We start from the raw sequence: 27,363 nt of genomic DNA, 5'->3' as shown, positions 1-27,363 counted from the left end.
AATTTTTTTATTTTTCACCGTTAGATTTACATTTAAGGAGGATTGATCAAAATTTTCGTGATCAGTTATTCATCAGGTAAACATCACTAATAAAAATGATTGGTTGATTTCATTTTCTCCACACCATCCACAAAACGGTGCGTTTCATTCGTTTACTCTTTTATAGCTTTGTCTTGAGAAAAAAAAAAAAAGAGAGACAATTCAGGAGGCCTATCTATTTGTGATGGATTCTCCACCGGCGAAGAGCTGGAGCATCCACACCCGACCCGAGATCATCGCCAAGTACCAGATCCTCGAGCGGGTCGGATCCGGCGCCTACTCCGACGTCTACCGCGCCCGCCGCCTCTCCGACAACCTCACCGTCGCCCTCAAGGAGGTCCACGACTACCAGTCGGCCTTCCGCGAAATCGAGGCGCTCCAGACGCTCCACAGCTGCCCCAACGTCGTCGTTTTGTACGAGTACTTCTGGCGCGAGGACGAGGACGCCGTGCTCGTGCTCGAGTTTCTGGCCAGCGACCTGGAGACTGTGATCAGAGCGGCGAAGAAGAAGGAGGGCGGGATTGGCTGCGGCGAGGTCAAGAGGTGGATGATGCAGATACTGTCTGGGATCGACGCGTGTCATCGGAATATGATCGTGCATCGGGATTTGAAGCCGAGCAATCTGTTGATCGGGGAGGGTGGCGTGCTCAAGCTGGCTGATTTCGGACAGGTAAAAATCGTGAATTTTTTTTGTGGTTTTGGTTTGAAAAGACTGAAATTTGTGAATATGGTGAAGTATAGCTATTTTGGTTTGATAAATAGAGGTTTTGATTTAAAGGTTTGCATTTAGGGGTTTGATGGTTTCATTTGTTTATGGCATATCTGATAGAGTGCTCCTTTGTAAGGAGGAATGCTTGGTGTAGTGCGTTTAACTGATCGAAAAAGCATGAAGCTTACATTTGTTTAGATGTTTGGATCAAAATGTTGTTTAGTTAGAATGGTATCAGAACAAACCGGCATTAGTTGGATGTTAACTGCATCAATTGTTTCTGCAAACATTGGCCAGGAAGGGTTGGTATCAATTGTAATGAGAAGTCATAACTAAATAAGTGCTTTCAATAATACAATGATAAAAGGTGGGGCGAAAAAAATCAGAACATTTGAACACTTCTGTACTTTATTACAGTATAACTGCGTTGGAATCCTATTTGTTATTTTCTCATTAGTATGTCTCCCTTTTTAGGCAAGGATACTGCTCGAGCCTGGATATGCTCCTGATGATGAAAACCGTGAAGCATATGAGCAAAGCTCCCAAAGTCAAGCCAATGCCATTCAACCACCTGAAGCAATTCCTGTAGAAGACAATTCATTTCAAGAAGGGTACAGAATTCGGGATGGAAGTATGAGCAAAGAAGAATATTTTAGGGTCTTAGATGAGGTCAAGGCAAAAGATTTTGACAAGGATACAAATTTTCCTGATGGAGATACATCTTGTCTAGCAACGTGTACAGCCAGTGACGTAGACGATGAGGTTTTCAAGGCTTCTTATTCATACGAGCCAGAGGATGGTGGAGATGATAGAGTTGGTATGACATCCTGTGTTGGAACTCGATGGTTCAGAGCCCCTGAACTTCTCTACGGGTCAGTAGACTATGGTTTAGAGGTAGATTTATGGTCATTGGGTTGCATTTTTGCTGAGCTTTTTACCCTGCAACCACTCTTTCCCGGGAATTCTGATATCGATCAGCTCAGCAGAATCATCAGCGTTCTGGGAAATCTAACTGAGGAGATATGGCCTGAGTGCGATAAGCTTCCGGATTACAAGACAATTTCATTTAATAAAGTAGAAAACCCAATTGGTATAGGGGCCTGTCTCCCCAGTCGTTCCCCGGGTGAAGTCGCAATGGTGAGCAGACTTGTTTGCTATGACCCGGCTAGAAGAGCTACGGCAATGGAACTGCTCCAAGACAAGTATTTCAATGAAGAGCCACTTCCAGTTCCCCTATCTGAGCTGCATGTTCCCCTCGAGAAGAGTGGGCCAGATGAGGTTTCTGGTGGCTGGCGTGATTACAATGATATGGGTTCAGACTCTGATTTTGATGAATTTGCCAATGTGGAAATTACCGCCACCAAAACTGGTTCTTTCATGCAGTTTTCTTGAGTGACATTAAGTGTTACTGGTATCTATTGTTTCTATTGTTTGAAAGCTTTTTGGAGAATTAATATTAAGGAATCTTGATATCTACTTCAGTTGTCCAAACGAAAGCAGGGCAGTTCTACAAGTTTTTATTTTCACCCTCATTGAGGCCTTTTCTGGTGCCTTGATCTGGAAGTTCTGTGGTTGGAAAACCAGTCCCAATATCTCTCAGCGATTATTAAAGTTTGAAAACATAAACAGCACTTAAAGCTAACAGTAGTTGGTCGAAAGCCAGAGATGAGGTTGGAGGACAAACCATAGAAAGGCATAGACAAGAGCAAAATATATAGCTGACTGAGAACTGGGCAAGGATAGCAGACAACACCCCCACCCCCCAAAAACCGGCTATTGATATAAAGGAAATAGACGAGCGCACACAAAAGAGACCATAACCATACAGAAGAAACTGCATTCCATTTAACATTACACACGGATCAGTTTGCCCTATATATCTTGTTCTAAAGGATAATATGACAACATCATAGACAATTTAAAGACTGAGTGCTGGTGTAGCTGTTGCTTGTGTTCTTCAATCCCTTCAAGTTAGTTGACATCTTCCATCATGCTTGAGTTAATCGACCTCTCCTCCACAACTACCTACTGACAAAAAAGAGTCAAAATGGTAACGCATGAACATCGCCAGAAAAATCTTCTAGTTTAGAAACAGTTGTAAAATTGGAGACAGGAATATGCTGAACCATCTGACGGTGCGGACAATTGAATAAGTTTATGGGGCATGTAATCCAGATCCAGCTTGTAGAGTGAACTAAGACCACGAATGCCATTTGGAAGAGAACTCAGATTCGGACATCTAGAGATGGTTAGCTCCCTAAGCCGCGGCATTGCTCCGTCGTCAAATGAAATGGAATTCAGCTCAGTAAATTGTTCCATTTTTAATATCATTAGACGCTTGAATGTACCAGCTGTGAATATCAACTTTTCCCCTTTGTAATAGGCCACCTAGTCAAGCTCAAGCAGATAAGGCAGAGCTTGAAGGAGCTCAAGTGGGTTAACGTTAGCCCTCAGCTCTGAACCATGTAAACCAATCTTCTCTAGACTACTAAGCTGGAGAATCCACTTAGGTAGCCCTTCTAGGCGTCCTTCCAAATGTAGACCCTGGAGAAAATGAGGAGGGGATCGCATATGATCCAAATCAAGGAACTCCAGGCGTTCTGCTCTTATATCAAGTGTCGAAAGATGCTTCATTTTCTCAAGGGCAGTACATAGTTCTTGTCCATCTTGTGTTTCAAGATCTACCAGTCCTAAATTCCTAACATTTTTCAACTCTCCCAAGGCTTTTATGATTGTTCTGTTGTTTTTCACCTTAATCAGTGAGAACCCGTGTATGGAAGATAAATCTTTAATATTGCCAGCTGATAACATCACTCCGCCAGTATGATTGGACGAGACTGAAAAATGGCGCAGATTCTTGAGTACACGCATCTCTTTTTCTGGCAATTTGATCACCATGGTGTCTTCAAGAACTAAGGTCTTCAAGCATTGATACTTTCTTATGGACTTTGGAATTGTTGTATTCCTTGATCCCCGCAGACTCAAGTACTTCAAGAGAATGAGACCCTTAACGGAAAAGTTTTCGGGAAACTCCTTCAAATTAGTTACTCCTTGCAAATCTAAAACCCTCAAATATTTACAGTTTTCAAGTACCCATTTAAGCTCAGAATAAGACCAACTACCAAAGACCACTAAGGTATGCAAATGATTCAAGTTGAAAGAGTACCGCAGACTGACACAATCAGCTTTTAACACTAAAAGGCGTCGAATTTTCTCAAATGCAGGCATAGTCCTCCGGTCTGGGTCAGACTCCAAAACAGTAACGAAATTCTCCTCTTTTGAAAGGATGTAATCACGGACATGGTGCAAAACAACACAACAACTCTGTAGTTGTCCATTGATTTCTCTTTCAGTGGCAAGAACCAGATTTTTGGAGATAAGTTCATTCAAATAACTTTGTGCAACAGACTCCCTCGCCATGAATTAAAAAGCGCGCCTTGAGGGGCAAAAAGCAATTTTCCGGCCTGAAAGTGAGTGTGTTTCAGGGGTTAGGCGACGACGCTGGTGAGGCGTCCTCCAAGGCGCGAAAGGCGTGAAAGGCGTCCTCCAAGGCGCTAAAGGCGTACGCGCAGAAAAAAATGAGAAGTGACGTCGTTTTGAAACAGATTGGGTTTAAAGGCTTTCTAGGTCGCAACTGGGGTGTTGGAGATCCGATTTCAGCCCTCTGCCCCTCTCTGTTCCAAAAGGTAAATTCGATCCCTAACCCAGAGTTCGATTTCATTGGAATTGATTGGAGTTCGATTTCAATTGCGCAGCAGTCAACTTGAGCTTGATTGGAGGTCGATTTGCAGCAGGCTATTTGAAGTTGGATACTTGGATTCGCAACAGGCCATTTGAACTTCTGAAGGTATGATTCCCGATTTCCCGTCTATATTTACTTGGGTTTGAGTTGTTCCTGTCTAGACAATCATATATGTCCAGCAACCCCATTAATTTGGTTGCAATAGTTTGTGGGTTACTGTCAATTTTGCAGATTTTGATCTTTTAGATATTCTTGTTTGTGGGTTGCTGTCAATTTTGCAGATTTTGTGATCCCATTGGAATTGATTTAGATTTTGTTGGATTCAGTTTGAGTTTTGAGTAAAGACTTCATCTTTATTTATTGGATGGTGATCTTCTAGTTGATGACGATGATGATTTCCAAGCATGAAGTAGATTTCAACATTTGTTCTTGATCTTTGGTGTTAGAACTTTCTTGATCTTTGGTGTTTGAACTTTAAATCCTTGATTTCATTTTATGTTGGTAATTTTGTTGAATCATATGCTTCTAGTACTTCATTTATTGTGAGTGAATGACAATTAGTAATGTTCTTTTGGTTGAATCATAATGTGGTATGTATAAGAGTAGAAATTACATGAATATGGGTGATTTATACGTAAGGCTTACGCCTTATGCGCCTTATGCCTCAAGGCTGCAAGGCTCTCCCGAAAACACCTCGGGTACGCCTTCAGCGTTTTAAAACATTGTCCCTCGTCCAAGAAGGGGCATAATGTTCCGCAAGTCCTTCCGCAACCCATAAGTGAATTAGCCTCTCATGCTGGATGGCATAGTTGGGAGGAAAAATGCTCAAGTACAGAAAACTGGATTTAAGATGGTTCGGAAGATCCATAAAACTCGGCTGCAAAATATTGCTAACAATTTCAAGAATAGAGCCCGGTCCAGTTTTAGATCCAAGATTGTTATAAATATCCTCCCACTCTGCTCGAGTTTGTGGCTTCTCTGCTAGCAAACTACCGACCGCTGAAATTGCAAAGGGCTGGTTCCCGCACCATCGAAGAATTTTATCAGTGCACTCCTCCACCTCGGGTTGCAAATTTCCTAGATGATTATGGAGAACCTTCCTGGTGATTAGATTCTTGGCCGCTTCAGGTGACAACCCACTACTCAAATCATGGATATACTTGGGGGAGAGAAAAGAGACGACACTAGAATTACGACTAGTTAATATCATCTTACTTCCGGGAGCACCATTTGGTAACGCTTTTACAATGCAATCGAAATCTTGTTTACTCCAAACATCGTCTAAGACAACCAGATACCTCCTTTGCTGCAGAAAAAGTCTCAATTTTGCTCCTGGATCATTGATTTCTTCTAAATTTTTATACCCAAAATCAGTCAGCATGTGTTGCAGGAGTTCCTTGGGTGGAAGTGGCCGACGCGTCACACGAACCCAAGTCTTGCACTCAAACAACTCTACAACCTTCCACTTGAAAACAAAATTTACCAGGGTGGATTTTCCAGATCCACCAGGACCGACAACACAAATTGTTGAAAGCTGTGGCTCTTCATCTATCAAATTTTCGAAGAGTTTTTGTGCAAGCGCTTCAAAGCCCTGTACTTCGTTATAGTTTGCAAGTTCACTATCCTGTGGTGAACAGCAGCCTAGTCTTGATTTCGAGACGCGTCGCGAGTCGTATGGCTGTGAAGCTAGTTTTCTGACAACATCAGTGTTCTTCACATCAATTCTATCAATTCTTGCGGACAAATTGAGACTTGAGACCCAAAATGCGACTTGTTTCACCAATTTCAAAACCTGCTTATGCATCAACTTGTCAACACCATGATCGTGTGAAACCAACTTATGCATCAATTTGTCAAGAGGTTCCACGATATCAGTAGCTCTCTCTTGGATTTGGTGTCTGTTTTCATAAATGCCACCTTCGAAGTTCGAAGTCGATTAGATAGGCATTCATCACATTCAAAACTCTCTCGACTCTATTTATATCTAAATGTAGACGTTCGAACTTAGCACAAGAGGTTTCTCACCCTCAAAGCTAGGGCTAATGCTTCTTGAACGGAAAATTCAGCCATTTGGCCGGATTATTCTTTCAAGTTTAAAATGAAGTTCGTGCCCAACATGAAGACATTAAGCCCTTTTATTTTGCCTCTATGGGTTGTGACGTTCTGTATGCCTTGGTGAATTTCTAGAAGTCTCTCTACATCAACATGAGCTCTACTAGATTTTTAAGATACATTGTAAAATTCCTTACCCTTTGTTTCTTAAACCTTGAGCCTTGGCCCCATTGCAACCCTTTATAAGACCTTTTTGATCCTTAAGATGGGACAACATTTGATCTGTGGAGATGAGTTATAAGAGTTGAACGTATGGCTTGGGTCTATTTGTGCAAGTAGTTGATATCTTTCATGAGATCTTTTGAAAAAAAAATATATTCACAAAGAGCTTTTCGTTTCTTATATATGTGAGCTATTTGATTGCATCAAAATATTCTCTCACATATAATTGAGTGATTATAAGCTTTTAAGCATTGTCTTGATCTGAGAAAAGAAAGAGTGGATATACCTTGTGAGGATATGAATCATACTTGTCTGAAACATGCTGAGCTCCACCCCATCACCATTGTTACAACAAGGTCCTACTTGTGTATGTGTGGATTATATGTTTGAATTAACTCTCGAATGTCTAAATATTGATTCTTGGTTGAGTGTTAATCTTGATGTTGTGAAAGTAAGAGATTTCTGAGACAAAATGTTGAAGGGCAATAAAGTCATTGTTTGTAGTCTTTGTCTTTTCTTTCTTTAAGTTTTTTTTGAGTCTAAGTTTGTGTATTTGTTTTGATTTTGCTAAGGGACTAGCGAAAGCTAAGTGTGGGGGAATTTGATAGGAGCATTTTAATGCGATGTTTTAATAGTTATTTCCTCATATTTTACTTAGTTATTTCCTTAAATAAATAAATTTTAATTTAGTTTCTATTTTCTAGGTACATCGAAGAAAATGACAAGGAAATGAGCTTAAAGACACATGAGAAGGATGTGAGACATTGGAGATGACAAAGGCAAGGCACAAGGGATGCAGAAATGAGCTGAAATGAAGAAATGGAGTATTCCTGGTCCAACTAGGAATCCCAGTCAAAGTAGGAATCCTGATGAGGCTAGGAAACCTGAGAGCACTAGGAGACCATGTGGCTTCAAGATGACTCAAAACTGAAGATTCTTCTAGAATACTTGGGAATTTTCAGCAAAATGAAGAACCCTAGATATTATAGGGGTCTTGGAGGTAAAAGGAGTAATTTTTGGGGATAAATACATGATTTTCTGTGAAAATAAAAGAAGATTCAAGAATGTGACGTTCAAGAGATTACAACATGCAGAAAGGTTGAAAACATGTCCAGATACATTCCTTGAAGTCCACATTCATCCTTGGCTGAAATTAAGGAGATAAATCAGAAAATAATCATGTAATTAATGAAAAAATAATCTTCCTAGAATCAAGGTGATAATTGAAGACTTCTGATTGGTTGGATGACATAGCAGAGCAGACGTGGCATTATTTGATTGGTTGAAGTTGTGTGGCATGAGCAGATAAATCCTAGGAAATTAATAGAAGATTCATGAAGATTTGGAGACTAAGTTACCATCCTCCTATAAATAGGAGCATCAACCACACAACTTCACACACCTCTTCTCCGATAATTCTAAACACCAAAAGTTCTCTCCATTCTCTAGTTTTCAGAAGCTCTGTGTCTTCAAGCAAGGAGGAGAAGAAGTCATGTAATACATCAAGATCCTAGCCGCCATCCACCCTTGTGTCGTCCCTAGAAGATTGCTTGCTTTCAAGGATCTTCAAGTTCTTCGTCTCAAGGCTTGTCATCCATCTTTCACGGTATATTTCATACTTTCTTTTGTTTTCCTTTGTTTTATTCGTAGAGTTATGAATTCTAGTTAACATGATGTTAAGGGCAAATTTTAAAGCCCGTTTATATGTTTTGAAATAAAGTTACGATTTCTTTATATGTTGATTTTTATGTTGCTTATGTGAGATAGCTTGATTGATTTTGGATTACAGAAAACTTTTATATGTATGTGTTCTTTGGTGGCCAACTTAGGATATATGCATGTAATTGGAGCTAGATTTAGGTAAACAATTCACCTAATAGTTTTGTGAACCTATTTCATAAGTAGTAAAGGCTTTGGACAAAAGTCGAAATCAATTAAAGAGGATTGCAAATAGATGAACTTTCTCATACAAGGTTGTGCACTTTGGTTGACATCCTTTCTTTGTTCTTCATGCATTGAATGTGTTCTTGATTAGCTAGCTTTCTAGACTATGATTGCATGTTCAATAGGTTTAATTTAGGTGCTTTCACTTAGATTAAATATTGAAGGAAAGTAAAATATGAGAAATCATTTGCTTATTAACGTTTCACATGGTCAACTTCTTTCTCATGACATAGAAAATCAACTATAAGAATTGTAATTGGATTTCATTCATATGGATGTGGTATTGATCTTTGTTCCTTGCGTTCCACCCCTTGTATATGTGTTTTTACATTTTCTTTATTTTTATTTATTTTAGTTTTTAATTTTATAATCCTAAAACCCCCTAATTTGCGTTAACTTGTATATATTTTTATTCTTTGTTTTATTTTTGTAAATAATACTTTCTACTTGTTTTAATTCTTTATTTGTTTTTACAATTACAGGTGTACCCTCAATCCCCGGCTTGAACGATCCCTACTTATTCTATACTGACAACTACATTTTGCAGGGTTAAATTGCGCAATACTTTTAGCGTTATCATTTATGGGCTTCTTCACTCTGCCATTGATAACTGTTGCTTTGTCTTCCATATCTTGGCTTCGTCTCTTTCTTTTGGTCTTCCTTTGGAGGCTACCCACACTACTACAATTATATGCTATAAGGACACCTATCAAGGACACATTATTCATGTGGTGTCCTTGAAGGGTTATAAGGACACTCACATATAAATGAGATTATTTAGAGGGTTGAGACTATTCGGAGGACACAGCCGGCCTCTTGAATGTGGTGTCCTAAATAAGCCAATTTCAGTTTACTGCTCCAAAACAACTCCAAAATTTGCTTTCGCGCCCGAGCCCTCTCCCTCCCCAAATTTCGCTTCCTCCCTCCCAAATTTCACTTCCCTCCTCCCCAAATTTTCGACTTCCCTCTTCAATTAAAACCCACTAGAAGAGGAAAGATGATGTTTCTTTTAATCTATTTCCAGTTTTTAGAACAAAAAAAAGAAACTCGATCTGAAAGGAGCTTCGAGCTGATTCGAGTCGGTGGAGGAGGTGGCGACTACAAGGTGACTCGCAACAAGGTCCAACTCGTAGTAATGGTGTGAGGGTTCTTGGGTTCAAAATCAAAACGACGATACGTCGTCTCTCCTCTCTCTCTCTCTCTCCGGCACAGCTGCACGGCCCCTCTATTCTCAGCCTCTCTCTCAGTCGCCGGTGACATTGTTGATTTGCTACCTCGCTGGTAAGTCGAATTTCTGGGTTTTAGACTTTTAGTTGATTTGCTGCCTCTCTCATGAATCATGATTCTCACAATCTCACAATTTCTGGGTTTACACTTTTCAGTCGAAGGCTCGAACTCTTCACTCTTGGTTTGCTCTCTTCGACTCTTCCTCAAGCTGTGATTCTGTGAAGCTCGGTGACTTAAGCTTGGAGAAATTTGGGTTCGATTTCTGGGTTCAAGTTCGGTGATTCTTCAAGCTCAATTTATGGGTTCGAATTTCTTGAATCTCTTGTTAAGTTGCTGGGTCCGATTAAGTTTCTCATTCTTAAGTTTTTGATTTTGGGCTGTGGTGTTTCTGGGTTCAATTAAGTTGCTGGGTTCGAGCTGTGTTGGACGACTTTGCTTACTGTATCTGTTTTGAAATATCAATATTTGGCCTCTGTATCTATTTTGGATGGGAATTGAATCAATTGATTAATTAATAATTGAATTGCATTTGTTTTGGCCTCTGTGAATGAGAATTGAATCGATTGATTGATTGAATTGCATATTTGCATCTGTTTTGGCCTCTGTTAATGGGAATTGAATCGATTGATTAATTGAATTGCATTTGCATCTGTTTTGGCCTCTGTGAATGGTTGTTGAATGTTGAATACTGTTTTTGTTTATATAATTACATGATTTCTTCTGGTCAGCCAGTCAATGAGTACATTGACGCAGCTGTGAGACATATTCTCCTTAGGCAGGGTGTTCATTAAGGTCAAGATCATGCTTGACTGGGATCCCAATGGCAAGCAAGGACCCATGACTCCTCTACCTGATCTTGTTACAATCCACCAACCAAAGGATGATGAATTGATGAATTGATGAGACATATCATGGGTTCAGTGGTTAGTGAGGTTAGTTGAATTTGGAGGTTACTCGATCCTTATTTTTTCTAATTTCTTGTTATGCTTGTGCCTTGGGTTGGGAGATTCTGGGAAAAATTTGATAGCACTGAATGTCTTATTGCAGCATGTTGAGGTTCCGAACCCATTTTTGATAGGAAGATGTTTCGCATGTAATGGGATTTGGGGCATGGGGTGGAATTGGAAAAGCAGCGATTGCATATATATCTCTGTGGGTTCTTGTAATTGAACATGATCTGCCAGCTTCTAGTCTTAGTAGTAAACAAGTAGGAAGTACTAAACTAGATGGTGCCTAAATTGAATTAATCTTACACATGTAGTGATACTAATTTGGGCTTAAAAATATACACTTTTATTGAAGTCATTAGTGAGATTGATATGCCATTGTGTATATTTTGCAGTGTTAATGAATTGATGCCTCTTGATACGAGTTTACAACTGGAAGTCTATTCGATTTCTCTTTTGTCTAGAACCTCTTCTTTTTTGCTGCTGGGGGCTTCCTATTTGCTGATTTCGGTGAGTAGTTTGTGTTCTATTTTGTATTGGAACATTGTTTTGATTTTGGAAGATTCAGGTCCAATCGATTTTTAATTTTTTTAAATTTTGTTTCAGCTTTTGCTGTTCACTCTCTTCTTGTTGCTGTTGCTGCTCTCCGGTTTTGTTGTTCACTCTGCATGCATCGATTGGCTCTTCTGCCTATTTGGGTGAGTTGCTTCTTATGTTTTTTTATTTTCTTTTATTTTTTACTCTTGAATTTGTTTTTTTTTGGCTTTTTTAGTTCTTCATATTTTTTGATCGACTGTCAAAGAATGGAAGAATTTATGAGGAAGCTAGTACCAAGCATTTGAATGAATATGGAGAAGCTGGGTTGCGTATGTTGGAACTTGCTTATAAAAAGCTTGAGGAGTCCGAGTATTCTGCTTGGAACAACGAATTTCAGAAAGCAAAATCATCTATTGGGGCTGATAGGGAGGTGATGCTCGAGCTAGTAGCAGAGAAGATGGAAAAAGACTTGATCATGGTTGGTGCTACAGCCTACAGCTGTGGAGGACAAATTGCAAAAAGGGGTAAGATAAGCTTCTTATTACAGTAGTAAATAAGGAACTGCCTCTTTGATTTACGGCAACTTAGTACCATTTTTTATTCTCTTAGGTGCCCCAATGCATAGACAATCTTGCACAAGCTGGTCTCAAGATCTGGGTGTTGACAGGGGATAAGATGGAAACTACAATCAACATAGGGTTTGTCTCTAACCATTTAAGTAGAAAGCACTGCCGTGAATAATGATGAGGCTGTGAAAGAGAACATTTTGAATCAAATTACAAATGCCTCTCAAATGATCAAGTTGGAAACAGATCCACATGCAGCGTTTGCACTAATTATTGATGGAAAAACTTTGACCTATGCTTTGCACGCTGATATGAAGCATCTATTCTTGGAATTAGCTGTTGATTGTGCATCTGTCATATGCTGTCGTGTCTCCCCTAAGCAGAAGGCATTGGTAAGAATTTTTGTTGCTTTCTATTCCAAAATCTCATTTTTCTAATTTCAATTGTCAAATGAACTATATCCTTATCAATATGGGTATGTATAGCAGTGTGCCGTGTCTTGATTTGTTCAGTTTTTTTGGCACTAGGTAACGAGGTTAGTAAGACAAGGAACTGGGAAGACTACATTAGCAATTGGTGATGGTGCAAATGATGTTGGAATGATTCAAGAAGCTGATATTAGTTCTACATAGTGATCTGAGGTTTGGTGTGTCTATTTGAAAGCAGAAAAAAAGGTAGATATATAAATAAAAATAGCCGAAATGACTTGCCCTTTAAAATAATATATATACTACAGCCTACCCTATGTGCAGAAAAATTCCAAGACATTTGACAGAAGCATCATTGTCAGGTGCAGCCGTGTCTACAGTAGCAGCTCTTGCCATGATGTTTTTACTTTGGAATGGTAAGTAGTATCTTTTTAATTGGTTGTTTATCACTTGATATTACTCAAATTCAACTGAATGGGCATTTAGTGACCCTTTTTTTCCTTTAATTTGATGTTAGTATAATGTTCTGTAGAAAAGTCTTTTTGTTAATTTCCTTTGGTTTTCTCTTTTGACAGTTTTTTTCCTTTCCTTTTCTACTGTTCTACATTTCTTTAGTTGACATACATTATCAAATTATATTTCCAATCTTTTGTGGCCAATCTGATGATGATTATTAGTTGGGAGCTTCTCAAGTATTTATGTTTATTAATAAAGGGAAACAAGAACTTCTAAAATCCGAACATAAGTAACAGCTGCATAAGACCAAACACAAAGAACACAGCGATATTAACTAAGCCGTAGCTATGCAAGCGTTATGGTTTGCTATTGCAATGGCCAGCAAATCACACAAAGCTACATTAATTTCAATGAAATTTTGGCCACTTAGATCATAATCTCTTTACTGCAATGCCCTCTTTTTCTCTCTGCATCATAATATTTTGTTTAATTGCATGTACCTTTGATTCTATCTGAGTTCTTCTATTAACAATATGATAAAGCTCCATCTTTTACTAAATTGTCAGCAAACTTCAAATTCATATGTTTGTCAACAAACATGCATTTTTATTTATTTTTTATTTTTTTTATTATTGTTTAGTAAATGCTTAAGTTCATTGTTTTGAATGGAAAACTCTGAAATCTTAAGTTTTTACTTTGATTTTATTCACATTTTAATGTTTGGTACTATTTGGTTTGGTTCTCCAAATTTGTTAGGATTTTATACTCACTGACAGTGTTATTTGGTTTCAGATAGGGAAAGCTTTTTTGAAGCAGCTGAAAGTGTTCCTGAGGTGATTTTTTTCAACTTATTTCTCTGTTATTTAGATTTGATTGTATGGAATTCAATTGTGATTTGTGTTCTTATCGATTTTGTGAGAGTTTTGGCTGAAAGAAAGCAGGGAAAGTTTTGATTCTCTCTGATATGGAAGTACTCCTTGATTAATGATTAGGATTACTTCTGCTACCCTCTTGCAATTTCAAAATCGAAGTAGAATAAAACTTCTGGATTCTGCCTTACATGACAGATTTTGTCTAACCACTTTGGTGGCAATTTTTGCATCCCTTGGATTTTCAGTTGATGCCATGGAGATTGGTGAATAAGCTTGAGCTTGAGCTTCATTGAGTCCTGCTCTTGATGAGCTCAAGTTAGAGTGAGTTTTAGAATAATACTGAATGTTCAATTAGCTTGGCAGTATTGGTCGTTTGGTGCAAAAGTAACTTTATTTGTTCTTCGCTCACTATCCCAGACATCATTCACCATATGTATCAGTTCAAAATCCGTCTGCGAATTTCAGCATTGGTGGATAACACACAGTCACATCATGAAAAGGAAAATTAAAATATGCCAAGGTAATTATAGAGAAGATTGAGTTAGTGAACACTATTTCAAAAAACTTTGACTCTGTGATTTTATGCGTTACACTAAGTAGTAGTTATGTTTACCTTAGTACTAATAGCATAATTTCAAATGTAGTAATAAGTTAATTCTGGATGTTGGACTTGTTGTCTTTGCAGGTATTAATACTTGTTTTGGATGGTGTATATATATGCAGCAGCAGCAGCTACCTAGCAGCTAGTGCTTTGATTAGGTAGCTAGTTAGCTTCAAATCAGTTGTAGTACATTTGATCTAGTGTTGGACTTGTGCTTTTTGCAGGCTGCATGTTTTGAATCTTAGGTTTATATGGACTTGTTTGATGTATACTCGATGTTATGCGCACAATTTTTATAATATGAGAACGTTTTCCCTTGTGGATTTAATGACACAATTTTCAGAACTTTGAGAATATAATTTATGTGTCTTAGTATAAAAAACATGACACATATGAGAATATATTTTTGTGTCCTCTTATGAATTTAAGGACTACATTTACAGGTACTTGAGGACACAATTTGTGTGTTCTTATATAGAAAAGAGGACACACTTGATAGTGTATTTGTTGTGTCATCTTATTGATTTAAGGACTCCATTTTCAAATATTTGAGGACACAATTTGAGTGTCCTAGAATAGAAAAGAGGACACATGAGAGTTTATTTTCTGTGTCCTCTTATGGATTTAAGGACTCCATTTTCAGAGTTTTTAGGACACAATTTGTGTGTCCTCATATAGAAAAGAGGACACTTATTTGATAATATAAGGATGCAATTTAGGTGTCCTCTTATACATTTAAGGACACCACGTACACAGCTATTAGGACACATAAACTGTGTCCTCGTATAGATAAGAGGACACATTTTCGGTGTCCTTGTTTGGGACTTACAATGACACCCGGATAGAGGACACGTTTTTAACGTGTCCTTGTATGTATTTAAGGACACGGTTTAGGTGTCCTTAAATCATGTTATTGTAGTGGTGCCATATAATAAAAAAAAAAATTCCAAGATTTTGAATTAGCAATATATAAATCTCTTAGATGAAGCACCTTGAGTAATCTAAATCTACCTTCATCTTCCCCTCCATCTGTTGATTTATATCATATATAATATATATATATTTTTTAATTCTGCAAATTACCATATGATCTGTCCACATTCCACAATCATTCATGAATGATGATATTTTATTAGATGTTTCCATTACTTAAGAGAAATCTCTACCGTTTTGGAGAAGATCAAAGTTCTTGCTTTGGATTATTTAGTTGACGAGGACCGGTGATCTAAGGAGAACTGGTGAATTGTACGGTGGCAAGTCTGAGGAAGACGAATGAAGATTAATGTGTAGTTTTTTTTTTTGAACAAGGGTAATATTGGTAAATAAAAAATTACTGGGACTACATAGAAATTTGATGGATACAAATAGAAACACCCAAAAGAAAAAGAGAAGACAAAAGAAAACACATTAAAGTAGAATTTGAAATAAATATCCTCCCACTTTGCTTGAGCTCCCCACCATTTTGAGAGAGAATATATATGTTAGTTCCGAATCTTTAGATCGAATTTTAGTTAACCCTAACTATGATTACCGAAGAATATCATCAATCCATCATTTTCATTACAAAAACAAGCACAAACACGAATAATTCGAAGCAAGAATAAAAATTCACCCAACTTGGAAATTTTTAAATGATCAATTCAACAGGAAACTTAAGGCTCGAAATTGTGATTCAAAGAAATTCACCTACTCTACGTTCCGATCATCCGATGGATATCAAACAGGTGCATTGCCGATACGTGTCGGTGCAATGGTTAAGGGTGCATGTAACAGTAAAATGAGCTGGGGTATTCTAGTTCGAGCCACTTTTTTTTTTTTTTTTTTTTACCAAAAGAATTGAATCGTGGCTTTGTGATCATTTCGTGCGGATTGTGCCAGGTGGCAAAGTGCATGGGATTGGAATGAGTCTGGTTGCAGAGGAAGATAGTCTTTAACCCTATACTCTCTAACCCTACTAGTTTCGGCACAAAGAGCACAGCAACCGCTAAAACTCTTCAATTTCTAGCTTACATTTCTCACCACTTACCTCAACAATGGCTGGTGCCGCCATTAACGTTGCATTAAACGCATTTCAAGCTGTCCTACCTGACTTATTGGGTTCAGGTGAAGTGTTAACAATTGCCCGGGATTGGTTGGAGAGGATGAAAGCTATTCTAGAGGATTCAGAAGATGAGGTTGAAGAAGGTAACAAGTAGCTTATATCTTATGTGAAAGAGGTCGAGAATATAGTTGTTGCTATTGAGGATGTTCTTGACAGCTTTTTGGCTCGCTTGACTCGTCATCGACATCAACCAAGCAGATTCGTGTAGAGGAAGATAGCAACTGTCTTACTGGGCAGTAAAATTAGATCTATTCAGACTGGTAGAATTGATCGTCTTCCAGCAGATCCGCCAACAAGTTCCAGCTCTAGCCGTTGGAGCTAAAAAGATGTGCAAAATCTTACAGAATGTGATGAATTAGTGGGGTTTGAGAAGGTCAAAGAACAGCTTTTTAATGAGTTGCAGAAAGCAAGTCTAGAACGCTCATTTGTGTTGGTTGCAAGTCCCGCTGGTTCTGGGAAAACCGCTCTGGTATATAAATTGTACCAAAACGACGAGAGGGTTAGAGCCTTTAGTGTCCGTGAATGGCTTCAAGCCTCAGAGACGCTGGAATGAAGCCTTCAAGGAGAGAAGTTTCTAGTTGTTTTAGATGATGTTTGGAGCAAAGATTGTTGAATATATTTATAAAATTTTGATTTCTTCTGCTTTGTATTTGAACAAAATATAATCGAAACTACAACTTGTTGATTTGATTAATTTGCAGTAGCAAATGAAGCATGAACAGATCAACTTAACCCAGCAAACTTGTGTACTTGAGTTTCTGAACTTGTTCACACTTTTACATCAACCAACACTTCCCTTATATAGGGTACAAGATTAAGCTACAAAATATCTAAGATTGAAAGCATATTAAACTAGATTAAAAGTACTTTAGATACAAAATATCTAGTTTAATTTGAGTGGAGCAAACAGTAATGCAAGTGGCTGTAAAAATATCTTTCACCACAGCTAAGACTTTCACCGTAGCATGTTTCGCGACAGCGAACGAATAGACTTAGTTATTTCGCGAACACTACTTCTCAGCGAACTCGCGACTTACTTTTCCCCGCAGTGACGTCATCTCGCGAACGAACACACTTTTAGCGAACATTCGCGATGAACTTACTTCACGAACTTTTCTCCGCGGTAAATTTATCTCGTGAACGCACTCATCTCGCGAACGCATTTTAGCTAACATTCATAGATGGAGTAGGAAAGCATTAATTCTATCAAAGATGATTTGATACGAATGGTAAAAAACTTACCAACTAGGATAGGTGGGAGTAAGATCGTAATTACCAGTCGGAATTCTGCTGTGACGTCTCTTCTACCTGGCCGCTATGCGGTGCATAGGCTTGATTTAAGTGGCGGGTTGTCATTCAAAGAGGCGGAGAACCTGTTCTGCAAGAAGGTTTTTCCTGAATCCAATGGAAATTGGCCACTACATATTTCACTCGACACTCATAATTGGACCCAAAAAGTCCTCTCCAAGTGCGAAGGCATGCCTCTTCCCATTTCTGCAGTAGGTAATTTTCTTCATGGTCGGAGCGATCTTTCTCCACTCCATTGGCATAAGCTGGATATTAACATCGCCTCCGAATTGTGTACAAAGGGTTCAGATCTTTCCATCATTCGCAGTAATTTGGAGCCGAGTTATAGAGGTCTTCCGAGCCATCTCAGAAATTGTTTCTTGTACTTCAGCATGTTTCCCGAAGGCTACGAAATCAGCCGTGAGAGGCTCAAACGACTGTGGATTGCAGAGAATTTCATCATCGCAGGAAAACCACAGGTCACAGAGGAATGGCATGCAGAAAATTATCTCAATGAACTGGTGGAAAGAAATTTGGTTCGGGTGTGCAATGCCAATGGGGATCATAGAGTAAGAAGTTGTCGCGTTTTGGAATATGTTCGTTTGATCAATAGTTTAAGGCGGAAGGAATTCCTCACCATTTCCGAGCCAGACTACACACCTGCAGATAACAGAAGTATTCAACGGCTGTCTGCTTATGAGGGTGGTATTGATTCTCTAAAGGATTTCAATGATGGCGTTCGCAGCTTTCTAGGGTCCAGAGAGGCAAGTATTCCTGAGATTGAAATGGTCCTAAAATCAAGTTAGTTTTTAAGGATTTTAGATTTGGAAGGTCTACATGATTTGAAGGAGTTCCCCAAACATGTTTTTCATCATATTCTGTTAAAATACTTGAGTCTAAGGAAGACCGGTGTTGAAATAGTTCCCAAGGACATCAGAAAACTTGATTGGAAAGAAAAGGTCTTAATATATAGCTAGTGTTATTAGTTGAATAGGACTCTATCATATCCTAACAAATGACGGATTTTAATATATCACCAATCCTTGTTACAATCAAATACTTTGTCTGCTTAGTTTTACACCAATTGAGGTCTCTAGGTGACTAGGTTTTCTTTTCAAAGGGGGTTAGTAGTGAGAATTTGGTTTCTTGTATTTTAGGCTCAATAAGTGAGCATATGTGTTAACAGTGAAGGTACTTGTCTTTTGCTTGGCGGCTTGTGCCATCTAGATTTTAGGTATTAGACAGCATCTGATTGATAGGAGCATTTTTATGCGATGTTTTAATAGTTATTTCCTCATATTTTACTTAGTTATTTCCTTAAATAAATAAATTTTAATTTAGTTTCTATTTTCTAGGTACACCGGAGAAAATGACCAGGAAATGAGCTGAAATGAAGAAATGGAGTTTTCCTGGTCCGACTAGGAATTCCAGTCAACGCAGGAATCCTGATGAGGCTAGGAAACCTGAAGGCATTAGGAGACCACATGGCTTGAAGATGACGTTTGAGATATTTTGGGAAATTAAATCTGATTTTTGCCATGGGAAATGATGGAGATAATGTGAAAATCAAGGAGATTACATTGAGAAAATCTTGGGAGAGTTTCAAGGGATTGTGCAACAAGAAAAAGCTCAAAACAAGTCCAGATTCGTTCCTTAATTCTCTCAAGATATGTTGGCTGAAATTAGAGAATAAAATCTGCAATTTTAATGTGAAAATCAAGAGAAAATCAAGGGGAGGATGTTAAGGATAAAGCCATGGAGAGATTTAAGGGAGAAAAGGTCCAAAACAAGTCCAGGTTCATTCCTACTTTCACTCAAGAGTATTTTGGCCGAAAATTAAGAGAAAAATCAGATAAAATCTTGGGAAAATCAGCAATAATATATTTGGAAAGATTATGGACTTATTTTGGAGGCTTTTGATTGGCTGGATGACTCAACAGTCCTGACATGGCATTCTGTGATTGGTCGAAGCTGTGTGGCATGACTAGATAATTCTTTGGGAAATTAAAAAGAAGATTCATGAAGCTTGGCCGTCCCCCTATATAAACCCCCTATGCTTGACACCACAACACACCACTTCTCCCACAATTCTAAACATCAGAAAAATTCTCTCCATTCTCTAGTCTTCAGAAGCTCTGCGTCTCAACCAAGGAGGAGAAGAAGTCATGCAATACATCAAGATCCTATCAGCCATCCATCCTTGTGTCGTCCCTAGAAGATTGCTTGCTTTCAAGGATCTTCAAGTTCTTCGTCTCAAGGCTTGTCATCCATCTTTCACGGTGTATTTCATACTTTCTTTTGTTTTCCTTTGTTTGATTCGTAGAGTTATGAATTCTAGTTAACATGACGTTAAGGGCAAAGTTAATTTAAAGCCCGTTTATATGTTTTGAAATAAAGTTGTGATTTTTATATGTTGATTTTTATGTTGCTTATGTGAGATTGCTTAATTGATTTTGGATTATAGAAAACTTTTATATGTATGTGTTCTTTGGTGGCCAACTTAGGATATATGCATGTAATTGGAGCTAGATTTAAGTAGTAAAGGCTTTGGACAAAAGTCGAAATCAATTAAGGAGGATTGCAAGATGAGCTTTCTCATACTAGGTTGTGCACTTTGGTTGACATCCTTTCTTTGTTCTTCATGCATTGAATGTGTTCTTGAGTAGCTAGCTTTCTAGACTATGATTGCATATTCAATAAGTTTAATTTAGGTGCTTTCACTTAGATTAAATATTGAAGGAAAGTAAAAAATGGGAAATCGTTTGCTTATTAACGTTTCACATGGTCAACTTATTTCTCATGACATAGAAAATCAACTATAGGAATTGTAATTGGATTTCATTCATATGATTGTGGTTTTGATCTTTGTTCCTTGCGTTCCACCCTTGTATATATGTTTTTACATTTTCTTTATTTTGTTTAGTTTAATTTTCAAAATCCTAATCTTAAACCCCCCCCCCCCCCCTTTTATTTCGTTAATTGTATTTGTTCTTTTTGTAAATTTATACTTTGTATTTATTTTAATTCTTTATTTGTTTTACTAGGTTGTGCACTTTGGTTGACATCCTTTCTTTGTTCTTCATGCATTGAATGTGTTCTTGAGTAGCTAGCTTTCTAGACTATGATTGCATATTCAATAGGTTTAATTTAGGTGCTTTCACTTAGATTAAATATTGAAGGAAAGTAAAAAATGGGAAATCGTTTGCTTATTAACGTTTCACATGGTCAACTTATTTCTCATGACATAGAAAATCAACTATAGGAATTGTAATTGGATTTCATTCATATGATTGTGGTTTTGATCTTTGTTCCTTGCGTTCCACCCTTGTATATATGTTTTTACATTTTCTTTATTTTGTTTAGTTTAATTTTCAAAATCCTAATCTTAAACCCCCCTTTTATTTCGTTAATTGTATTTGTTCTTTTTGTAAATTTATACTTCGTATTTATTTTAATTCTTTATTTGTTTTACAATGACAGGTGTACCCTCAATCCCCGGTTAGAACGATCCCTATTTACCATATACTAACGATGACATTTTGCAGGGTTAAATTGCGCGCTTGCTTTTAGCGTTATCACTGATGTACGTGCCTTGGCCTTTAGTAATGAAGTTATCCTTTTCTAAAAAAAAAAATCAAATACTTTGTTCTAAAACAGAATTATTCAAGTTGGTTGCAGGTGAAAAATCATTTAACCATTGTGATTGAAGATATTGAATCATTCAAAGATCACCTAATGCTTAAGCTAAGTTGCAAGGATTTTGTTTTAGGATGACTGCCCAGATACTGAAAACAATCTATAATATTGATGTTCTAGTATAGTTATATATATTTTTTCTTTATTATGCAAGGCTTACGCCTTACGTCTTCACAAGGCTCTCCCGAAAAAGCCTCGGATTGCGCCTCAGCGTTTTAAAACATTGGCCTGTAGAGATTAAGAGTCTCTCAAAGTTGCGACATCTTCTGGTCAATACCTCTAATGGCGAAGGAGTAAAGATTTTGGAAGATGTTGGTGGTTCACCTGGTACTCTCCACAAGCTGTCACTAATTAAGGTGTCAAACACAGATTTCATTAAATCCTTGGGAAAACTGAGACGTCTCAGGAAGTTGGGGCTGGAAGACCTTCAAACAACAGATGGTAAAGAATTGTGCAGTGTCCTTGAGCAAATGAAGGGTCTCTTAACCTTGAATGTAAGAGCGAAAGACAAGGAGTGTCTCGATTTAGATCATTGTGCCAGCCCTCCTCGATTTCTCCGGCATCTATGTTTGAGAGGCCCCCTAGCAGGGATACCAAGCTGGATCTCCAAGCTTAGTAGTCTGGAAAAGGTTGGCTTTTATTGGTCAAACCTAAGTTCTAACCCGCTTCAAATTCTTCATGATTTGCCCTATCTTTTGGAGCTCAAAATGGTGCAGTATTACCAAGGGGAAAAGTTGGTATTTGAAGCTGGAAAATTCAAGAAGCTGACCACACTGATCTTAAAAGAATTTGATCAGCTTAAATCAATGGAGGCTGAGGATGGGGCATTGCCTGAACTTAGGGAATTGAAAGTGTCTAGATGTCCTAATCTAAAGTCTGTTCCAAAGGAGATTAGATCTCTCACAACTTTTTGCTAGTTTTGGTTTTGATAAGTTTAACCCTTTTCTGTTCATGACCTCTTCTGGCCTTGCTGTACCAGGACACACTCTGGCTTTGAATCCTTTATATTCTGTGTTTGCTCCTAGCTTTGGGTAATCAATGAATATGCAATTTACTTAACTTCAATTCCTTGTCTTTCTCCTCTGATCCTCTCTCTCTCTCTCCCAAGCTGAGTCTATCAACTGGTATTTGAGCATTTGACAGTTTTCATTTTTGATTAGTATCGATACATAAATGCAAAAATATATCACCATACTCGTTATATTTATGATGAGTCAAAGAGCAAGTGAAATCAGAACCATATTATAGGAGATGAATGAATCATAGAGTACAACTCCAAGGTATCATGAAAATTTCTTCACATTTATACACGTGGTATATATGCACTAAATAAGCTACAATCCACATTAGAGAATAAAGACAATCTACTTGAAAACCATAAATTCTGCCAGAACAATCTACTTTACAAGCTGTAAACTAAACCAATCTGTGCTAGCTAAGCTAGATTCCATATATGGTTTGCCTACAGGCTTTATGCTATAGCAGAATCCAATACAACATACACCCTCCAATAATTTTCATCACCCTCCTTCTGCAACAGTGAAGGAGCATAAGCTATCATCAGTTCATCACTGGGAATTGGCAATCCCCTACTGATGGATCTTTATCGGTTTCCATCGCCAAACAAGAGAAGTCACAGGTCCATATTTTCTGGTCATTCACTTGGTAATACATGTTAAAAGCATAAGAAGCATTTCTTTCCAGGCTAAGGTTATTGCAAGAAGAACCATAACCAAAGGCAGTACAATCTGAAAGGCTACGAGCATAGTCAATGCTACTTGGCAAACCATACAAATCTTTAGCATCTGGATTCAGCACACACCACCTTTTGGACATATAATCCACACCTTCCACAGCTACAAGTCCCTTATTCTGCACTGAACCCGACAAATCCAATTCGTATTTCAGCTTCCCATCAAACTCGAACAGCCCCCATTGCCTCTCAAAGCAGCCAGGAGCAATGCTTTTGGCATTTTCATCAATGAGGCTAAAAAGATAGACATCAATCATGCCTTTCCTAGCTGGAGTGCCATTTCCACTTAAGGCATGTTTAAGCATTCCCTGATTAAATCTTTTGGCATTTGGGGTATTGGAATTTACAACTCCATCAGTCGGCCAACCCACCTCTCCAACTATGATCTTCATTTCAGGGAACCCAGCTTTGGTTAGAGACCAAACTAGGGTGTCAAAGTTTGCATCGAACACATTGATGTAGAGCAGGTCACCATTTCTACTGGGCTTGCTTGTTCCATCAAAGAAAGCAAATTCAAAAGGGAAATAGGCATTTTCATACAGGCTAAGAAAAAGGTAGATGTTGACAGTGAATGGAGCTTCATTGGTATATAGGTATTGGACTATGTCAATCACATGTGGATGGAACTGGATCTGCGTCAGGGGAGAAGCAGATGTCAGCATTGAAGGGAGCAGTGGCTTTGACATGTGAACCAAGCTCGGCGCGGTTGAGAGCTTCCTGGATGTTCTTCAGGGCTGGTAATGTAGTCTTTAAATAGGTGCCGTTGTATGCTTTAAGAAGGGTTCATTTCCTACTGCAACATACCTGCAAAAGCCCATTGTCACAATATTAACCTAAAATGTACACACAAACAAAGCTAGCTAGTCCAAAAAAATCAATGCAAAAACTTGCTTGTATGTATGAAGTGTGTCCAGTACTAGTAAAATTTGCTTGTATGCCACTATGCTCAACTATTGATCATCCAGAACTAAAAGACATGGACCACTAATTCTTTAGGTTAATCCATGCATTAGAGTCACCATAATCCTTCATAGGGTCCTAGAATCATCTCAACCCAAGTCTTACAAAGAAGAAAAGGGTGCTAGGAAAGCTATTTCAATAGTAGAATTGAAAGACTAACAATCACAGTCACAGATGAAACAACACGAAGATATCAAGCAAAACAAGGACTATCAGAATCACAGGGCAAAAGCAACAAAACTGACCCATGATTTCACACAAAATGAACATAATGCCAAGACATCAAAAGAGTATTCATTAACAGGGGTTTTTCTTAGCAGTCTCATAGTGACCAAAAAAGGGGTTAAAAATCAAGAAAATGTGTGGCTCAACTTGATAGTAATAAGAAGTGATTGGCATCGACCCAAGAAAATGCAGCAACAGGGTCTATACTCATCTCCTGCAACATGAAATTGGGTATGGCCAACATGACCTCAATTTTAGTCCCAGTAAGAGCCTCTAAAATTTTCTGATCAGCTTCAAACAGCTTGAGCTTAGTAAACCCATTATCTTCAAGCATTTGAACCAATTTCTTAGGTGGGAGCTGGTGCGTTGCCATAGTCCCCCAGTTGACTCCAAAGCTCGAACCTTTATGGGCCATGAAAACAAGAACCAGCAGCATTGTGACCAAGAAAGACTTGGCTGGCCTTTGGGACTTTTTCATGCGCCATTCTCATTTTGGTAGATGAATCTTTAAAAGGGTCTCTGGGAATCTGAGGCTTATGTTGAATGAAGCAGAATCGAGAAAGATTTTGAGGGCTCCAATGGTTCAGGGGAAGCAGAGAGAGAGAGAGAGGGAAAGGGAATTGTTTTGGGTCTTGGTTTAGTATTTATAAGGCTAAAAACGAATGAGAAGTTGATAGAAAAGGAATGTAAGATTCGTTGCTTAATTCGGTTAATCAGTTATGGCAGCCAGCCCATGTTAATTGTTTCCCTACTGATTAGTTATCTTATCACTAGAGTAACTAAGCATAAAAGAGTGTTGATTTGCCAAAAATGAATGCCCCATTATGCTAACCTTGCCAAAATGAAGGACAACATTTGAACATCAAGATCATAGCTATGTGGTGTCAACACGCCATTATCGTTCACCAGAGGTTATTTTAGGTAAACAAATGTTGGATGCTCGAACACAAATCCTGGATACTTGAGCAAATATTGATTTGCAATTTTAGATAACACTTATGATGTTATTGGGTGGAACTATCCTTGTGATATATGGAGCGTGGGCTGCACACTTCTTGAACTTTGCTCTGTAAGTACCTGTGGGTTGATATGGCCCCATCATCTACAATTAGATTTTAGTTAAACAAAAAAAAAAATATATATATATATGCCAGCATATAAAAGAACACTAAATCTTATTTTGATGTGAATTTCATGTCATTCGAAAACTAATATTGTTCACACCTGGCTTGTAAAGTATGATGACCTGACTTGATGACGTCCCTTGATGTTATGATTTTATATTGGAGGTGTTTGATTTACTGGATAAAACTCTAAAACTGTGATATGCATCTGTGTGATTTGAAAGATGGTATTGAAAATAGAGGAACTGGAAACTATGTTTGCGGCCTATGGAAAAGTAATATGTGTTCCTCATGTGATAGTATTGGTGAGAATGACCACGAAATGGATGGAAGACGAGGAGGATTTTGTCTATATGTATTAAGCTTATTAGGTTTTTGTAAGTTAACTATTTATTTATTAGTATTCTCAAAAAAAAAAAAAAATAGTTAACTATTTATTAGGACATTGTGTATCTTGTAGTTGAAGACTTACGAAACATATTTATGAGAGTACTCAATTTGTTGGAGTTGAAAAATAAAATTGATGCTATGGCTCTGTTTATCACTATATTACGATGCAAAATAAATTTGAATTTTTTGTCAAAAAAAAAGATTTGTTTACTATCATTTAATAATTTATTGAAAATTAAAATTAAATTTAAAAATGATTTAAAATTTGAGAATCAAAGGAGATGGAGTTTCGCCCCTATTTGTTTGATTGGCGCCATTTATGGTTAATTCGTCTGTCAATTTCTTAATACTGAATGAGAATGGAGGATGAAATTTCATTGAATATGGTACACTTTTTATTTCTTCTCCAAATGCACTAGGAGACAGAATTTATCGCCCATTGCCTTAAATAATTAGGGACGAGGATTAGGAGATGACTTTAATCACAAAACAGTTCCGTCTCAAAAAATTTTGCGGGACGAATTTTCAGTTTTTAGAGATAAACTGATTTCGTCCCTAAATGGGTCGAGGGCGTTCCATTACGTTTAAGCTCTACGTAAATTTTTGGTAAGGAAAAGGAGAGTGACAACCTTTGTCCTTTGCCATACCTACTTCTTCAAGATTCTATTATTTTGATGCATGCGCCCTCGTCAAAGTAAACATTAGTCATTAAAAAAAAAAAAAAAAGAGTAAACACTAATTTAAGAAATACTCATTTAATTAAATATGTCTGATATCCCTTATCCAACTCCACAATCAACAAACAAATCAAACAAAGGGTAGGGATGGAGAACCATGAGTGACAACGATTTCGTTGTTAGTGTAAGATTTTAATAAATAGACTGTAGAAGCATAATCATAGCCAATAATACATCACTGAAAAAGAATCTCACAATTTAGTAAATGATGGATAGATTACATGGTACTATAATAATTCGCATTTGGGGGCACAACCAAGGTCTCGGAGAGGGTTGAGAATTGAGTTATATATGATTAAGCAGGTTGTAGTTCAAACTCTTCCAATGTAACTGAAAGAATAATAATTCACAAAAATTGATGAGTTTTCACAAGAAGTCTATATATATAGTAATTTATTTAGATTACTATTTTGATTTTGGCGTATACAGTTTCTTATATTTGTTATTTTACTTAAAGTTTTGTACTTAAGATTTCTATAATCTGTATCATACCATTAAGTTCTTGATATTGTTGTATAAAGGATTATTCATGTCAATAAAAATTGAACGAGCTTTCTTTATATTTCCTCAATGTATCATTTTTTTTTAATAGGAATTGATTTCATTAGTAATCAAGCCATGAAAACAGGTCAGAGTCTAACAGAACTTACATAAGATAACCCGGAACAAACCGGATAAATCCTAGTTAAGCCACAACTAAACTCATTAAAGTCTAAAGGGACGCTCGTTGAACAGCAAGCCTAAACTA

The 27,363-nt window shown here is 37.7% G+C and overlaps 4 protein-coding genes, 2 long non-coding RNA genes and 1 pseudogene across 6 annotated transcripts; 4 read left to right on the top strand and 3 right to left on the bottom strand.

Moving 5' to 3' along the window:
• The first annotated feature begins 181 nt into the window (after window positions 1-181).
• On the top strand, window positions 182-2,224 carry LOC133711649 (cyclin-dependent kinase F-1). The gene is made up of 2 exons (XM_062137757.1): window positions 182-709; window positions 1,223-2,224. Exons 1-2 carry the CDS (start codon window positions 224-226, stop codon window positions 2,138-2,140), a joined length of 1,404 nt encoding a protein of 467 aa, XP_061993741.1. The 5' UTR covers window positions 182-223; the 3' UTR covers window positions 2,141-2,224.
• A 912-nt stretch (window positions 2,225-3,136) lies between these two features.
• On the bottom strand, window positions 3,137-4,168 carry LOC133730053 (disease resistance protein PIK6-NP-like). Its single transcript, XM_062157751.1, has one exon. It carries the CDS (start codon window positions 4,166-4,168, stop codon window positions 3,137-3,139), a length of 1,032 nt encoding a protein of 343 aa, XP_062013735.1.
• A 1,028-nt stretch (window positions 4,169-5,196) lies between these two features.
• Window positions 5,197-6,336, bottom strand: LOC133729974 (disease resistance protein RPM1-like). Its single transcript, XM_062157634.1, has one exon. It carries the CDS (start codon window positions 6,334-6,336, stop codon window positions 5,197-5,199), a length of 1,140 nt encoding a protein of 379 aa, XP_062013618.1.
• A 1,792-nt stretch (window positions 6,337-8,128) lies between these two features.
• LOC133727015 (uncharacterized) lies at window positions 8,129-13,703 on the top strand. Its single transcript, XR_009854970.1, has 4 exons — window positions 8,129-8,370; window positions 9,191-9,989; window positions 10,091-10,867; window positions 13,662-13,703. It is a non-coding gene; the product is annotated as an uncharacterized LOC133727015 (long non-coding RNA).
• LOC133738456 (uncharacterized) lies at window positions 11,528-13,149 on the top strand. Its single transcript, XR_009860132.1, has 3 exons — window positions 11,528-11,943; window positions 12,029-12,377; window positions 12,513-13,149. It is a non-coding gene; the product is annotated as an uncharacterized LOC133738456 (long non-coding RNA).
• A 3,966-nt stretch (window positions 13,704-17,669) lies between the features above and the next one.
• Window positions 17,670-22,343, top strand: LOC133729882 (disease resistance protein RPM1-like). Its single transcript, XM_062157537.1, has 2 exons — window positions 17,670-18,531; window positions 21,661-22,343. Exons 1-2 carry the CDS (start codon window positions 17,670-17,672, stop codon window positions 22,341-22,343), a joined length of 1,545 nt encoding a protein of 514 aa, XP_062013521.1.
• Window positions 22,344-22,765: 422 nt separating this feature from the next.
• On the bottom strand, window positions 22,766-24,999 carry LOC133727014 (glucan endo-1,3-beta-glucosidase 8-like; annotated as a pseudogene).
• Between the last annotated feature and the right edge of the window lie 2,364 nt (window positions 25,000-27,363).

The sequence above is a fragment of the Rosa rugosa genome, chromosome 1, assembly GCF_958449725.1.
Source record: "Rosa rugosa chromosome 1, drRosRugo1.1, whole genome shotgun sequence".
Classification (NCBI taxonomy): domain Eukaryota; kingdom Viridiplantae; phylum Streptophyta; class Magnoliopsida; order Rosales; family Rosaceae; genus Rosa; species Rosa rugosa.
The sequence above is the reverse complement of the archived record's forward strand: the minus strand, read 5'-3'. Positions and strand labels throughout refer to the sequence as shown.

Excerpts from the sequence above, each read along its gene's own strand:
- LOC133711649 (XM_062137757.1), top strand. The coding sequence starts at position 224 with ATGGATTCTCCACCGGCGAAGAGCTGGAGCATCCACACCCGACCCGAG. Across the intron at positions 710-1,222 it reads AGCTGGCTGATTTCGGACAG|GCAAGGATACTGCTCGAGCC; the intron begins GTAAAAATCGTG and ends CTCCCTTTTTAG.
- LOC133730053 (XM_062157751.1), bottom strand. The coding sequence starts at position 4,168 with ATGGCGAGGGAGTCTGTTGCACAAAGTTATTTGAATGAACTTATCTCC.
- LOC133729974 (XM_062157634.1), bottom strand. The coding sequence starts at position 6,336 with ATGCATAAGTTGGTTTCACACGATCATGGTGTTGACAAGTTGATGCAT.
- LOC133729882 (XM_062157537.1), top strand. The coding sequence starts at position 17,670 with ATGGTAAAAAACTTACCAACTAGGATAGGTGGGAGTAAGATCGTAATT. Across the intron at positions 18,532-21,660 it reads TGAAATGGTCCTAAAATCAA|AGATTAAGAGTCTCTCAAAG; the intron begins GTTAGTTTTTAA and ends ATTGGCCTGTAG.